This window comes from Mus caroli, unplaced genomic scaffold (genome assembly GCF_978045245.1).
Source record: "Mus caroli unplaced genomic scaffold, Mus_caroli_1 scaffold_11, whole genome shotgun sequence".
In the NCBI taxonomy this organism is placed as follows: domain Eukaryota; kingdom Metazoa; phylum Chordata; class Mammalia; order Rodentia; family Muridae; genus Mus; species Mus caroli.
The window spans coordinates 65,991,571-66,008,369 of record NW_028227266.1 but is presented as its reverse complement, the minus strand read 5'-3'; the positions used below and the strand labels follow the sequence as shown (position 1 = coordinate 66,008,369).

The 16,799-nt window shown below is 46.7% G+C and overlaps 1 protein-coding gene across 6 annotated transcripts in view; it reads left to right on the top strand.

Moving 5' to 3' along the window:
* The window catches only part of Tln2 (talin 2), a 425,612-nt gene that overhangs the window by 336,204 nt on the left and 72,609 nt on the right, over positions 1-16,799 (top strand). For all 6 annotated transcript variants that reach the window (XM_085844756.1, XM_085844751.1, XM_085844753.1 and 3 more), the window contains 7 exons: positions 149-271; positions 1,576-1,719; positions 3,903-4,064; positions 10,127-10,267; positions 10,752-10,933; positions 12,602-12,734; positions 16,391-16,492. In XM_085844756.1, the coding sequence (XP_085700882.1) occupies positions 149-271; positions 1,576-1,719; positions 3,903-4,064; positions 10,127-10,267; positions 10,752-10,933; positions 12,602-12,734; positions 16,391-16,492 (987 nt within the window). The remainder of the gene's footprint in view (positions 1-148; positions 272-1,575; positions 1,720-3,902; positions 4,065-10,126; positions 10,268-10,751; positions 10,934-12,601; positions 12,735-16,390; positions 16,493-16,799) is intronic.

Here is a 16,799-nt window from a genome sequence, read left to right as displayed (position 1 = left end):
GTGATTCTCTCGAATCTCTCTTGGGTACAGTAAAGGCAAAGATGACAAATGTTTTAAATTAAGTCGCTTTAAGTATTCAAGCAGCAGGGTTACTTCCTGCAGCCCTGGGTTGGAATAAAAACTCAATGACTTGGTTGCTGTTTTGCAGGTTCTGGGCGAGTCAATGGCAGGGATTTCACAGAATGCTAAGACTGGAGACCTCCCTGCCTTCGGAGAATGTGTGGGGATTGCATCTAAGGCTCTCTGCGGGCTGACAGAGGCAGCAGCCCAGGTGAGAGCCGTGTGCACACCTTCTTTCCAGCCCTAGGACATAGTACATACCCCTGAGGGAGACCAGCTTCAGCTCCTCCAAGCAGTGAGATAGGAATCATAGGGAAGCTAATGGCTTCTGGGTAAGAGGGCCATATAGGCAGAATACCAGCCAGTGCTTCCAGGCACATGCAGGGAGAACAGAGAGACCACATGAATACTGCAGACCTGGCATCCAAAGGTCAGAAGCAGCTCTTTAAAGCCAGTGTTCTAGATAAATTGTTCCCTAGAGAAGAGTAAGTATTGAGTAATTTAAAGGCCCTCAGTCTTTAGAATTGCACATTGGCCACATTCTTTAGAATAAAAAGAAGGAAAAAAAAGGCCCTATCATGCAGAACTATGACGTGATATTTACCACCTTCCCTTGGCTGACCCATGTCCCTTTCCGGTCATGATTGGGACCATATAACAAAAACTTGAAAGATGGCAGCATTTAGCCTGAATGGTTTATCATTGATGGTTAAGCTTGAACTTAGGAGATTTCACTTGCTCAAAGACAAACATCCCTAGTTGAAAGATTCCTAACCTTGAGCCTGCCCCTCAAACCACATGAGCTCATCCTCTGTTAGTTATTTCCTAGTGCGTCCAAAGAAATGGCATTTTCTGCAGCCGTCCTGTTGGGCAAATACTATCTTTTCTTCCTTCCTTCCCTCCCTCCCCCCTCTCTTTCTTTCTTTCTTTCTTTCTTTCTTTCTTTCTTTCTTCCTTTCTTTCTTTCTTTCTTTTTCTTTATTCCTTCCTCCCATTTGTCTTACTTGATTGCCTAAGCCAAGATTCTAACTATTAGAAATAGTGACCTAGGCAAGGACCCTCTGGGTTAGGAGACCTTTGGGCAGCAAAGGCCCTAGAGGATGAACTGACTCCAAAGCTCCCTATGTCAGTTTGCACCGGCTATCTTCTGCCTCTTCGAACTATAAGCCACAGCCAGCTTCACACAGCCTCATGGTCAAATGATGGCTGCCAGCAGCTGTGCAAGCTGCTCCCATCCACATCCGTATCCCACAGAAGAGCGCCTCAAAGGCTTTCTTTTAAGAACAAGGAGGCTTTGTTCCCTGATGCCTGCAGCAAACTCCTGATGGTATGTCAAGCTGGCATAGGCCTGTCTGTCACCATGTCTTCATTGGTGAGAGGGGTGAGCTTACTTTGGGTAGTTTGCCCTAAAGAGCACCTGAGCTTGCCAGCTGCCGGTACACTGCGGACCATTGTCTCCCACAGTTCCTGGAGGAGCCTGGAGTCTGAAGTGTGACTTTGCCCTTCCTTTTCTAGGCTGCGTACCTGGTTGGCATCTCTGATCCGAACAGCCAGGCAGGCCACCAAGGCCTGGTGGACCCCATCCAGTTTGCCAGGGCTAACCAGGCGATCCAGATGGCATGTCAGAACTTGGTGGACCCTGGCAGCAGCCCATCACAGGTAACCAGGAAAGGATGTGGGGCGTGTGATCTCTTAGGCTTCTCTTGGTGGGCGATGGGAGATGGGAAAATGACCAGAGAATCCTGTGTTCTCAGGGCTTGCAAACCCAGATGCCTGCAACTGTGCAGATAATAGCTGTCCTCATTTCATGAAATGCCCTGACCAAAGCAACTTGGGGGAGAATGGGTTCTTTATCTTATAGTTCCAGGTTTCAGTCCATTGTTGGGGGGAAATCAAGGCAGGAGCTTCAAGGGGCTACTTACATCATACCCACACTCAAGAGCAAAGAGAGAACATGCATGCCTTTGGCCAGCTTGCTTCCTCTGCTCTTATCCAGTTCAGCACACAGGAAACGGTGCCTCCTACTTTTAGGCATCAATTAAGGTCATCAAGACAGTTCCCACTGGCACGCCCGTTGAGACTTCCTTCCCCAGGTGGTTCTAGGCTATGTCAGGTTGACAAATGAACTAGCCATCACAATGACTAGGAAAGCACTGCAAATGTGGTAAAGGCAGGAATATCCTTACATATAGGTTCTGAGAAGCAACAGAGTGAAACAGTGTAGCAGAAGTCATGAGGAATCTCTTGGCTATTAATTGACAGTTTGTTCTGTGCTCAGCACTAAGTCAGCATAAGTACGGCCTGACCTTTGCCCTTTGCCCCTTTGGTTCTCACTCCTTTAGGAGTTTGATTGGGATGTGTTGATAACATAGACTATTGTTCTAGGTTGCGGTTGCTGTGATAAACGCTCTAAACAAAAACAACTTGGGGGAAGAAAGGGTTTACTTCAGCTTCCATCTCCAGGTTACAGTCGTCAGAGAGGGAATGTCAGGGCTAGAACCCAGGGCTAGTAGACACCATGGAGGAATGCAGCTTACTGGCTCGCTCATGGTCTTAGGCTCAACTTGCTTTCTCACATAGCTCAGGCCCACCTGCATGCTGCCCACAGGTTGGCTGGGCCCTCACACACCGATTATCAATCAAGATAGCCTCTCAACATGGCCACAGGCCAGTCTGGTTGAGGAAATTCTTCAGTTGAGGTTCCCTTTTCCCAGATGACTTGTGTCAAGTTAACAATTAAAAACTAACCAGGACAGGGATATAAAAAGGACAAATGTGACAAGTTTTCTCAGGTCACTTCAGAGATGATGGCACCGAGTCAGTCAAGCCTCAGAGTTGAGGTCAGAATCCACAACACAGAAAGGAGCCCGAGAGACAGTTGAGGAGCAGATGGTATCACGAATCTTGGTGCCTCTGGTGTCATGGGGACCTAGTTACACAGGAAAGCAGTACATACTAAAAAGAAAGAAAAGTGCCTACTGTGGGGTACCAGAGGTAGCCTTCAGAGTGGAATGCCCACTATGAACTTAGGCCACCGTTCTCACAGCAGTACAAAGATCTAAGAATATGGTACCAGGGCTACTTGGACCTGCCACAGCCCAGAATGTATACTCAGAAGCACTTGAGCCTGTCTAACCTCCACAAAGGGAAGTCTGTGGCTTCAAGAGAGTACCTGGGTTGAGAATGGGCCGTTGATAGATGTACACTGACTGCTAGTCACCAACTACAGCTCCCCCTGGGGGGAGGAGGGAGTGCTGTATCTAACCACTTTTTGTACCCATCCAAACCTGTTCCAAGGAGTTGACCACTAGTAAAATGAAGCTATTAATCACTAGTAAAATAGCTAGTCCAGATAGCAATGACCTGTGAGTGTCTCTGCATGCTGCATTTCAAAGGCTTGGCATGAACCTAAGCTTACAATGTCATATTGCTCTTTATAAACTGATTATGATAAACTATTTTGGATATACTGAGTTAAATAAACTATATTACATACGTTAATTTCTCTTGTTTGTCTACTCATTTTAATGTGCCTACTGGGAAACTTTAAATCGGATGTTTTAGGCCTTGTCCTGGGGCTGGGCTTTGGACTCTGGGGGTTCCAAGGACTAGCTGACTATATACCCTTTGAGAGTGGGGCCCAGTACCTCCTTCCCCTTTCTATTTTCATTCTCTCTTGCTTCATGTTTCTTGCTCTTTCCTTCCTCAGGGTGACTTTAGGCACAGCATAGCTAGACAAACGAGACTGCCCAGATTCTGGACATGTGGGCTGCAGAGAATGGCAGGTTCCTCTGCACTGGCATGTGCCATCTCCCCACCTAACCCAGCTCTGTGCTTTGTAGGTTCTGTCGGCTGCCACTATTGTTGCCAAGCACACGTCAGCCTTATGCAATGCCTGCCGCATCGCCTCGTCCAAGACGGCCAACCCTGTTGCCAAGCGGCACTTTGTCCAGTCAGCCAAGGAGGTTGCCAACAGCACCGCCAACCTGGTCAAGACTATCAAGGTAGATGACTGGATTGCAGGCTTTGTTGGTCCTTGTACAGAGCCAAGAGAGTGATGTGACTAAAGCTCTCTCTCCTAAGATGTATGCGTGGTAAGGGGTAGCCCTTAAGTCATAGGTGAGTAGGGTTGCTTCCACTTTAGTCAGGAAATGTTCACCAGGGAAGCCCAGCCAGCTATACCTCTGCTAACCTCCATGGCGGTAAGCAGGGAGTCACTCTCGATTCTGCAGCTAGGAGTTTAGAGCCTGAAATTGGGACAAGGAGGTTAAGGGTCCTTTCCTAGTGCTATGTGTGAGTATAGCCTATGTGTACTTGGTATGGTTTTGAGAGATCTGGTGGGGGCTTGTGCCACTGTTGCTGGAGACTTATAGCCAAGAGAGAATATGGAGAAAGGAAATGGGAAGTTATAAAACAGCTTCATTTTTAAAAATCACTTTGGAGCTGGAGAGATGGCCCAGTGGGTAAAGTGCTCACCATGCAAACATGAAGACCTGAGTTCAAATCTCCACAACCCTCGTGAAAAGCCTGACACATTAGTGCACATCTGTAGTCCCAGCACTCATATGAGTTTCAGTCCATGGGTAGATGAGGTGTGTGTGTGGCAGGAAAGGCAGGCTCCCTTGAGTTAAGGAAACTGAGTTGGCCAGACAGTGGTCTTTGTAGGTGGTAGCTCTAAGCAACCTAGGGCTGTGCACAGATCAGGCAGCTGACCTTGTGGGAAAACAGCCAAAACCTGGACAGCAAACCACAGGCCCACACCCATGTGTCATCTGGGTCCCCACCCCAGCCTTCAAAGGATCCTTGTTTTGGGAGGGCAGGATACCAGTTCTCTGTAAACCTTGCTGTGCCGAGAAGAAAGGGATTGTTGACGATTTTGTGTGGTGCTAGGGATCAAACCAGTGGCTTTCTGTATACCAAAGTAAGTAAAATGAGGACTTGAAATGAGGAAAGGACCACTCCAGGTGTGGCTGAGGGAAAAGGTTTTAGTGTAGATATGAGGGGGAATACAGCCAGAGACATCTGGAAGAGTCCAGACTGAATTGAGCCAGAAGAGGAGAGAAGGCAGGCTGACCAAGAGAGGCGCTGAGGACCAAGAGAACCAAGAGACAGTGTAGTCGAATTGGCAGGGATGTATGAGAGAGAAAAGCTTGGGGGAGGAAAAGCAAGCCCCTGTGGCCAGAGAGGTTTATGTAGGGGGCGTGGTGAGAAGAGCTGAGAGGTGCCACAGGTACTGAGTGGCCTGGAGGCCTGTGTGTGCCTTGGTATGCTAGTGGGCACCACCATTAGTCATTTGTCCCAGGTTTCTTTGGGACCTGACACTAGGTACTTCCTTTACCACTGAGCAACACCCCCAGCCTCAGTAAAAGGGATTCCAACCTTAATGCAACTTGACTTTTCTCTTTTTTTTTTTTTCTACAAAAATCTCTGAGAGCCCCCACCCAGAAGTCAGTCAGAGTGAGCCTTGCAGAGGCCAAAGGAAAGAGCATCCATCCGGCCTACGGCAGCTGGAAGCTGGCTGGTGAAAGCAAGGCCGGTTAGCCCAGTCAGCAGTTCCTTAGCTGTTTTAACAGAGAGTCATTTTAAAAAACCAACAAAAGGCCTCTGTGCTTGAAGGATACAAGAAACTAGATGGAAAATGAATAAACAAATCCAGTGTCGTCCTGCTCTAGGATCCTCGTGGCGGCTCCCTTGCCATCACAGTGTGTGAGATTAGCAAATGAGAAGCTTATGGTTTTAAGTGTATATTTCATGCTTTGTGGATGTTACTCGGTTTCATGCTCACAGCTATGCTGTGTTTATCATGCCCATTTTGCTGATGGGAAACTGAGACACAAAGTTTAAGTAACTGCTTAGGTAAGCCAGCCAATAAATGATAGATGAGAATTCAAGCCCAAGTCCCAGAGCCCCTGTTCTCAGTCCCAGCATGCTGTTGGGCTCCTTGGAACAGAGGACATGAGCTCATCCCTCCTGCCTGGGGAAAAAGCCCTGGCTGTGTTTACAGAGCCCGAGTGTAAAGTCTGGGAGTTGAGGGTGGAAAGGACAATGTAGTTAAAAGCTGTGATGTCATTGTCACTTACTGCATAATTAACTTTTCTCAGTTACAAGTCAGTCACTTTCTGATTATGATAAAGCAGTGCAGGGGAGGGAAGACCTTACAAACTCCTGCAGCCTCTGTCTTCCTGCAGCCCCTCTCTCCTGCAGCCCCCCTCTCTCCTGCACACTCTCTCCTGCAATCCCTCTCTCTCCTGTACTGTCTCCTGCAGCCCCTCTGTCTCCTGCAACCTCTCTCTCTCCTGAAGCCTCTCTCTCCTGCTCCTTTTGCTTCTCTCTCCTGCTGCCTCCTCTCTCTTAAATTCTGCTCTGTCTGTTAAGATCTTAAGATCGAATCTTCTTTCACATTCTCCTCACAGTGTCAGTCCCTCTGCAAATCCCTGCAGCAAATGAGCTCATGTGATGGTTTCCAAAAGATAGGCCTGTGAAAAGCATCAGAGGAGAGCTGGGTGATTGTAATATGGAGCACATAAAGCCTGTCTCCCATGAGCATCTCTGCAAACCAGCATCAATATGAGGGGAACAGAAGTGAGCCTATTGCCTCAGCTTGTCAAAAGGTGCCCAGAGTTTTCAGTCTGCACTGTGTGGCAGGGTTTGTCAGTCCAGTCTATACTTGAATGCTGCCTTCACTCACTAATAAGAAAATGGCACAGGTTGCATCCTTGGTGCCCCCTGCTCTGTACTGAGTGGATCTCCTCTTAAAGGAATGGTTAGGTATTAGGTGGGTCCTTGATCTTCTGAATAGTTCAGTACCACAGCTGCTTCCTTCAACGTCCTGTGCTCCTTAGTGTGTTTGCTTTGCACCATGAGGCTGTGCCCAGACATCAGCCCAGCTGCCGCATCCTTCTAGTCCTGAAGAAGGGAGAAGACAGGATGCCACTGGGACCTTAGCTCTTTCCTGATGGCATTCTCTAAACTTCCCAAGCATAGCCCAGCAAGAATGCATTTCAGCCTCTCCTACCAGGGAGGGCTTTCAGTGAGTTACAAGGACTCTGCCCCTGGTCCACACAACGCCCTCTGCCTTTTTTCTCTCTCCATTATGCTCATTACCTAGCCTTGAATCAGATGTGTGGAATGGAATGTTATTTTAAATGTGCAGCCACTCAGGTTTGAGTGCCAAGTGGAAATTATGCAACCCCGGCTTTTGTTTTGCTGAGAAGTTGAAGTTTGGCCTTGTCGGTCACCACAGAGCGAGTGCTCGGATTTTTGCAATTAGGCACTTCCAGTGAGTGCCGCAGACACCCGATCCAGCTCCCTCTGATTGAATTTGACTTGGCTGTAAGTATGTTTTCTTGGTCATCTTTATGTTTGGACTGGTAGAGTTCTTCAAACTGGGGTGGGAAACATTCTGGGACATCTTAGGCCTTGGGGCCTTTGATGGCGTCTAGGATTTGTAAGGAAGAAGAGAGCTGGAGTCTCAGGTGATGGTTTGACATGACAGCAAGTAGTAGGGTGACCTGGGTAAATTGTGTCAGTTTTTCCAGGTGCTCGTGTTATTAGGAAAATGAAGCTGGTATGCAGTGACCTTTAACCCCTTAAGTCCTGGATATTTTCCCCACATGCCTGTGAGATTAGAGGAGTATCAGGCTTGGGGGTCTGGAATGCTCTTGTCCCCGTGGGTGTGGCTTTAACCCTTCTGTGGCTAAAGAGACATTCTGTGATATGAAAGAGGCCCGAGGAAGCACTTTGAGCTGCTCGGCGTTTCACTGTTGGGCTGACCTGAGTGTCCATTTTACTTGGGTTGCTTCAGTCATATCCAGTGGAGGCAAGCTTCAGAAGTGAAATACTAGCTTTCCAGGTCATCCCTTCTCATGCCAAGTGCATCCTTAAGAGGAAATATCTTCTCCCATTTGAAAACCAAAGCGGGTGGGGAGTACAGGTTTTTGTAGTAGCTCATGTTGTTCAGTGCCCTGCCCTATGAACAGCAATGGGCTCTATTGAGTTGTGCTGTTTATGATCCGTGCTGGGCAGACAGAGCTGGTCCATGTCTTGAGCCTTGAGATGTATGTCAGGGACACGGGAGTCATCTTTTTGGTTTGTGTAGGTTCAAATGAGGCTTGGTCACCTAGGCAGATGTTTTCCATCCTGGCAGATATAGGAGGAGGTAGGAAAGGAGCATGTGTGAGTTTGGAAAAATGGCAGAAAGAAAGGAAGCCATGTCATTTTAGCACCCAGGCGATGTGACTTGTGGAGTTGGGGCCCAAGTTCCTCAGACTCCAGAGTTCACTATGGCCAGCCCCTGCTTGACTCATTTTCTTGTGCTGGGACCATCTGTATCAGGCTCTTGTCAGGGGACACCCACCATACCTCCCACTGGTGTCCCCAGCTTGCACTGAGGCTTGCTTGGTACCACCCAACCTTGAGGAGGCTATGATGTTAACAGCACAGTGAGGTCTGCACTCTGAGGCAGTCCTTTTCTGTGTTGCCAGGGACAGCAGTGTAAATTCAACATCTATGAGTCCCAGAGGGCAGTTAGAGGTGGGGCCATGCATGTGAGCAAGAAGTAGCCAGGCAAGGTTAAGGTCTCCAGTGGGCCTAGAAAAAAGGCTGAGTCCAAGTGGTTAGAGCAGGGTCAGAGTTGGTTGGGTGAGGGAAGGGTGGTAGCCAAAGCAAGCCAGGCACCGTAATTACTGAGGATGGTAAGTGAGTAGGCTCATGGGAATGATTCTGAAAATATTAGCATTGTGGCTATGTAATTATTATCCCAAGCTACCAAGACCTGGCTGGAATGCCGTTGTTATACAGAAGTGCCCTTCAGACCTGTTTTGCCTGCCTCCTCTTGCCTTCCTGAGGAGCAGGCCACTCCCACCTCAGACCCACCTGGTCCGATAATGCCAGTGCCTCTGGGTGGTTCATATACTAATTGTCTAAGTAGGTTTTTATATATTGCTCATAAGGATTACATTAAAAGTTTAATTGGTCATATAACAAGGACATTTGCATTCTTCGGCAAGCATAGCTGCTTCTGCCTTGTCTCCCTCTGCTAGAAGGCAGTGTGCCTGCCATGCTTCACGGGCTGTGTTGTTCCTGAAAGGCAGGGTCAGTGTCCAAGAGCCTTGCTTGGTGTGTATCCCAGGCCACATCCTAAATTCACCAAGCTAGCCTTTAATCAGCCACATGACTGATCACTGCGTACTCTTGTGTTGTCTGCCACTAATTAAAGATGAAGCATAAAATGTATGGAGGAAGCGAGCCCATGAATTGTCTCCAGCTAAACATATTAACCACACCTCTCCAGACTGTTATCCAGCTTCTAACACCTCGGTTAGTGTAACTTCTTTTTGTACTTCATGAGTGAAATTGTGCAATAAGTACCCTTTTATGTGTGACCTCCTTAACTAGATAGACCAGTGTGTGTGTGTGTGTGTGTGTGTGTGTGTGTGTGTGTGTGTGTTATGTGAACTGGTCTGATCTGAATGGCCCAGTTGGTTGGGTAGGTCTAGTCTATTCGTTGCCATTCGATTCCACTGGATTCATTCTAAGATGCTGGTGGTTCAGGAATACCATTGGATGGGAACTTAGATAAGTTGGAAGTGAGAGATTGGAGACTGAGCTCAGGAGTGGGTTCTAGTTTTAATTCCAAGAAACAAAAAAAGGGAAGGGAGCAAGGAGGGAAGGGGAGGAAGACAAGCTGGTCGAAATGCCACACTATTTAAAGATCTTTGTCATTTGGATGGAAATGGACTTACTCCATTTGGAAATAGAACATCCCATCTCAGAAGTGGAAGAGGAAGTGACCTGGCAGCCGGTCATGACAGCATGGCTGGAGGGAGTGAAGGACGAGTCGGCTAACAGCAGGACAGCTGTCCTGTGAGCTGTACATCTGGATTATTCCTTAGGGATTATTCCTGCGCCTCTCTAGGTGGCAGCAGAGGGATCTCTCCAGTTGCTTCTTACTTGTTGATGAGCGGTATTCCCAAGGAACCACCTTCCCTTGCTGGGAGGCGATTGCTGGGTCTTAGAAGTGATGTGCCTTGCTCAGTGGGATGGATCTCCATTTCTTTCCCATCAGGCCCTGGATGGGGATTTCTCTGAAGACAATCGCAATAAGTGTCGAATTGCTACCACGCCCTTGATCGAGGCGGTGGAGAACCTGACAGCGTTTGCATCAAACCCCGAGTTTGCCAGCATTCCTGCACAGATCAGCTCTGAGGTAGGGAGTCTGCAGCAAGTGAAACTCAAGTGTCATTGGCTAATTCTGTATGAAATAGAGTGAGCATGGGTAGTTAAAACTCCACAAGACCTTTTGTCAGTATGCACAGAATTTTGCACTATTAAGTGCTATGTTATGTACATATAACTCTGTTACTGTGGATGGTACTTGGTGCACAGTTAACTATGTTCAGTGAATACCTATCTTAAAGAAATAAGAGCTTGATATTGAGAATAATCTTTGTGCCTGGGATTGGGCTGATTCTTTTGTGAAGTTTGTCAAACTCAAAGATTCTATTTAAGAGAAACTATATTTATTATTTAAGAAGCAAGCCTAGGCCCCTGCTTCCCCTGGGCCCTTTTTGCTAGCTAGCTTCCCTCCCGTGGGTTAGATAGAAGTACCAGCTTAAAGAATAAGTCTTTGTAGGGCCCAGCTTACCCATCTCTGTGTACTCACCCTTCACTTCTCTGTTGGTTCATCTTAGGGCTCCCAGGCGCAGGAACCAATCTTGGTCTCAGCCAAGACCATGCTGGAAAGCTCATCGTACCTCATCCGCACGGCACGCTCTCTGGCCATCAACCCCAAAGATCCGCCCACCTGGTCCGTGTTGGCTGGACACTCCCACACTGTGTCTGACTCCATTAAGAGTCTCATCACGTCTATCAGGTCAGTTTCTTATCTAAAGGGAGCTAGCAGCCTGCATCTGAATAGAGTAGGAGGGGTCTATGTCCACTGACCTTTATTGTGACAGCTAATCTCGGTCATTTACTTGACACACAAAGTGGAGTCACCTGGGAAGAGAGCAATTCAACTGAGGAATTGTCTCCATCCTATTGGCTTGTGGGTATGACTGTGGGGTGGTTTCTTTATTGATGATTGATGTGAGAGAGTCCAGCCCATGCAGGTGTGCCATCCCTGAGCAGATGGGTCTGGGCTATAGAAGAAAGAGCAAGCCAGTAAGCACCATTAGGTCATGGTTTGTGCTTCAGTTCCCACCTCCAAGTTCCTGTATTGAGCTTCTACTCGGGCTTCCCTTAATGATGGACTGTGACCTGTAAGATAAAGTCAGTTCTTTCCTCCCCAGGTTGCCTTTGTGTTTATTGAAGTAACAGTAACGAAAACTAAGAACCTATTTCTTATCCCTTTGAGACCCATGACAGTACTGGTCACAGTAACAGCACATCTCAGCACTTATTATAAACCAGATATTATTCTAAATATTTTACCTACATTACCTTTTAAAGTAGGTATTGTCATGGTTTCCATCTTCCTTCTATGAAGTTTCAGGCAGGAGAACTTAGGTCATGTTCTCTTGGTCAACCAAAGGCTCCAGTCCCAGCCCTTCTAACCATCACACTGAATTATCAGCTCTTAGCCTGAGAGCGCTACTTTTCAGAGTTTTTTAGCCTGATAATAAGATGAAAGGAATTTTCTGCAGCTCATACTAACTCCAGGTATCCTGACTTACTTGGTAATACCCAGAGGCTGAGAAAATGACACTTCTCAAGTTGGCCAAAATGAATATCCTACAACATGGTGTGTTCGTTTCCTAAGTTACAGGGTTTTGCTTCTTAATTGCTTCTGAAGTTCAAAGCCATTTAAACTTTTCCTTAATGTGTTACAAAGAAAACCCATCTGAATACTTTAGCTCTTCCTGTAACCCATGAGCTTATAACTAGTATACACTAGTATCATGTCGACACTATAATTGGTGCTGCGCTTTTATTTCCATGGGCTGGAGAGATGCTTGCTGCAGAAGCAGGAGGTTCTGAGTTTGAATACCTAGCTCCACATAAAAAGCCAGGAATAGGTGTGTGCTTGTGTCCTAGAATTGTGGGAGACAAATCCAGGAGGATTGCTGGGGCGTGCTGGTTGCCACAGTAGCCCCAGGTTCTGATAGAGACCCTGTCTTAAGGAACCAACAGAGATACTAGTAAAGTAGGATTTGACTTCCTCTTATGGTCTCCATGTACTGTATGCATTTGTATTCAAATAGACGCACACACATATACTTTTTTTTAACTTTGAAATGAAAGCAAGTACCCAAGTGCAAATTGTTTCCTTTGCAATTGCCTATTATTAGCCTGAGAGGAAAGGCAGAGATTCCACTCTTCCTGCTAGAAATAGAGCTATGTCAGGTACAAGTCTTAATTAAGAAATGCATGGCCCTGGGCCCATTTTGCTGAGCTTGCCTCAGAGATGCACTGCTCAGTGAAGGTGATTGTGTAGAAAGGGTACAGAGGTTCCTGGCCCATTTCTTGTCCCACCATACAGGAGCATGGTGTGACAAAAAAGCCTCATGGGCTTTTGTTTGATTTGTTCTGTCCCTTTTAGGGACAAAGCCCCAGGGCAGAGGGAATGTGACTACTCCATTGATGGCATCAACCGGTGCATCAGGGACATCGAGCAGGCCTCCCTGGCCGCGGTCAGCCAGAGCCTGGCCACGAGGGATGACATCTCTGTGGAGGTAGGCTGGGGCTCTGTTGGAAACTCCAGAGGAAATGGAACTAAATGTCTAAGGCTGGAGAGTGATAATGGACAGCTGTCCCTGTGGAACAGATAGGGAGGTCGTAGGGTTGGCAGGAGGTGTGTAGGACAAGTGCTGAGATGAGACAGATGGTGTGGAGAAGACCTCACCTGCTATAGAGGAGTGTTCACATGCAGCTGAAGTTCACAGGAAAATGGTCAGTGTTGGGTAGTTCTGTCCTAAGATGGACTGCTGTGTTCAGTTGTACACAGAGGAGGCCTGGGCAGGCAGAGCTCAAGTGCTTCTCTGGCCACATTTTCTCTTTGCATTTTTTAAACAAGTTTAGCATTAAACGCTAATGCATTTGATTCATCTAGAGGGAAAGACTTGTGCCCTGAGTTATTCTCTATCTTGTATATGTGTGTTGGGGGGCTTAGCATCTTATCATTTGGGTTCACTGTATATTTAAATTTTTTAATTTTATTTTTAATAACGGTTTTTAAACTCTTTAACCTTTCTTTTAGTCTACAACCCACCAGAGGTAGTGGAAAAGAAAGGTTATTAGGATATGAGGCAAGTAGACCTATTTAAAAATTGTTTTTTCAGTAAATCTCATCTATGTTGTCAAAAAATCAATAGTTTAGTCTACAGAATTTAGCAGTAACAGCTCGATCTACTTGTAAACACTTTATAAATATACCAACAGTCTAGTTTAATAGTGTCAAGATAACAAACACAAGTCAGCAGCATTGACATGGCCTAACAAAAACAGCCAGGCCTCAGCCAAATCAGCATGAGTCAGCAAAAACAGCCAAGACCACTCACTAGTGATGTCAAGAGAAGTTCTCAGCCATGTCTCTCTCAGCAAAGATCAACAAGGACACAAAACCAAGAAGTGTTATAAAGCTAACTAAATAAACAAGCCCCTCTTCACTGTCTGTTGAGTCTTATTTATACTCCCTAACCATCACATATCCTTGGTGGGTCTTGTCTCACTGGGTGTGGTAGCACATGAGTTGAAACTCAACATGAGTCTATAGTAGCTGACATCATTTTTGCCAGTCTGCCCCAGTCCACAAAAGTGGCAAAAAGCCATCATCAAAAGGTGTTTTTTTTTTTTTTTTTTTGGTACATTTTTCTCTCTAGAGTTGAAACAAACAAAGCTCATCAACATAATGTAAGGCAGAGCTCTATCTGTGTGTCATTAGCGAGAAATCCCTTATCACGTGTCTTTACATGTTTACTTTAACAGAACCTCTTTTCACTGGGGTGTCTGCTTCAGTGAAATATCCTTTCATGTAGGTCTGCTTTAAGAAAACACCCTTTTTACCTGTCTACCCCAACAAAACACCATCTGATACAACTGACTTGTCACGAGAACCATAAGTTTTTACTTCAAGCTACTTTATCTTTTCTCTGTTTGTGTGTGTTCTATACACATGTGCCCCTGTGTGGGTGTGCACCCCATGTGCTCCTCCATCTTTTTTTGGGGGGGGGTCAGGGTTGCTCCCTGAATGTGGAGCTCATCCTTAGCCAGGGTGCCTGGCCAGTGAGTCCTCAGAACCTACCTGTCTCCATCCCTGCCCCACTTCCTGCACTGGGATTGTAGGTGCTTAAGTCCTCATGCTTGAACAGCAGACATTTTCCCCTTGAGCATCTCCCCAGCCTCACTTAATCTGTTCTTGCTCTTGAGCTGTTTGCTACCCATCAAAATTTGCAATCCATACTTCTCTCTAGGAGGACAGTGCTCAACAGTCAGGCATTTAGTTTGCATGAGTGATATGTTTACTGCATAGAATTTAGGCATAATGAGCTCTGTCCCCATTCTTCAAACCATGGACCTAGAACTAAACATTGCTCGTTTTTATTAATAGAGCTATCTGTTCTACTTTGGTTTCATACACACACACACACACACACACACACACATACACACAGACACATGCACAGGTACACACACAATTCCAGGAAATAAGAAGCAGGACTGAGCACTGTAACCGTATAAAAAGCTAGCATTACTATTTTAAGCCTGTTCTTAAAGTCGAACATACACACAGTAAGCACACATGAAGTGTGTGTGTGTTGACGACGTCTCAGCAGACCACACCCTTATGTAGCCCCCAGCTCAAGCAGCCAAGATGAAGCCAGGTTTGGTAGCTTCCCACACCTTTAATCTTAGCACCAGAGGCAGGGGCAGTTTGATCTCTGTGAATGTGAGGATAGCTAGGTCTACTTAGTGAGACACACTGCCTGACACCCCAAATAGGCCTGTGACCACCACCCCAGAAGTGTCCCCCTCTTACCATCCCTTCTAAACTGCATCCTCTGCCTTAGCTCCCCCAATAGAAAAAAATGTACCCCACCCCCTTTATACTCAAGGTCCATCATTATACAATATTGAATTTAGCAAAGCATCTATCAAAACCACCAAAGGGATTCTCTGTCATTTTTTTTGGGGGGGGTGGGGGTTTCAAGACAGGGTTTCTCTGTATAGCCCAGGCTGTCCTGGAACTCACTTTGTAGACCAGGCTGGCCTCGAACTCAGAAATCCACCTGCCTCTGCCTCCCAAGTACTGGGATTAAAGGCGTGCACCACCATGCCCGGCACTCTCTGTCATTCTTACCCATAATCACACTGACTGTGTGAGGACAATAAATAATTAGCTAAGAAAGGCCTTTGGACTTAGCAAGCCTCTCCCTGCCTGCCCCTTCTCTCTGGCTCTGTTGTTGTTGTTGTTGTTGTTGTTGTTTTGAAGCTTATCTGTTAAGCTTTTTCTCTCCCAGAGTGAAATCTGCTTAGGCCCTCGTGTGCCAGTGCATAGTGGTTCTGTAGCAGACTGATAAATGCAGAAAGGATATTGTCACTCTTCAGATGACAGGTCAGGGCATACATCTTTATGATGTCCATTCTTTGATCTGTTAACCTGAACCTATCCAGTACACTTCCTAAGATGATTCTAAGGAAGGGAGGCGACTTCCTGCTTCCAGTTCCTCTCCAGCCTCAAGTTCCCCGTTCCCCACCCACCCCTTCCCAACACAGCCTGGCTTTCTTTCCCTGTCTCTTAACAGCCTAAACTCATTTATTTGGAACAGAGAGTTTAAACCATCTCAGACCCCATAAAAAAAAAAAATCCCTCAAGAGTGTCATTTCCAATATGTGCCTGCAAGTCACCGAGGACAATGAGCAAAGCCTGGCTAAGCTCTGCATGTAGCCCATCTGGTTCCTTCATGGTGCGCCAACAGTGAAGCCTTCAGAGATCTGATCTCATTTTCACATCACCCTTTGCCCCTCCTCTTTAAGTTCTGAGAACACCAAGACCAGGATGTTCCCTTAGTCCCCAATTAGCTGCCTCCGTTCGGACCATGTTGTCTCTTCTTGGAAAGTAGAGTTAGTTAGTCCTCAGTCCTCATAATCAGGGTATATAACCAACCTTGAAGATCCCGCCAGCAGCAGTTGTTGGGGCTGCTGAGAATGAAGCCAGTGAGAAACACACCTCTCATGCCTGCTTCATCTGAGGAAGGATAGAGAATCTCACTCTGGGGAGCATCCAGGCATTCTGATATCATACAGGTCCTGTTGGCCTTCATAAAGGGCTTTTCACAATGACATCGCATTGTAAGGACCTGTTGTCAAATGATGCCTCTCCCTCTCTCAGGCCCTGCAGGAGCAGCTGACCTCAGTGGTCCAGGAAATCGGGCATCTTATTGATCCCATTGCCACAGCTGCCCGAGGAGAAGCTGCCCAACTTGGACATAAGGTACTGTGCAAGCAGGCGGTCCTGCTGAGAGAAAGATGGTGCATGTGTGTAGGGAGGTGGAGAGTTATCATTATTCCCAAAGCCTGTGCTCAGTGTTCTCCCATGCTTTGATTCAGTATCCCTCACAGTGCCATGAGCCTCACAGTGCCACTATCACAAATCCCACTTCACAGATGAGCAACCTAGAACATGGTCTATGACAAAATCTGTGTAAAGGACTCAAGGCTAGGCTTATCCTTCAGACACTGCTCACGTCTCTAAGGATGCTGGGTACTGGTTTAGTTAGGATGTTTCACTTTTCCCACCA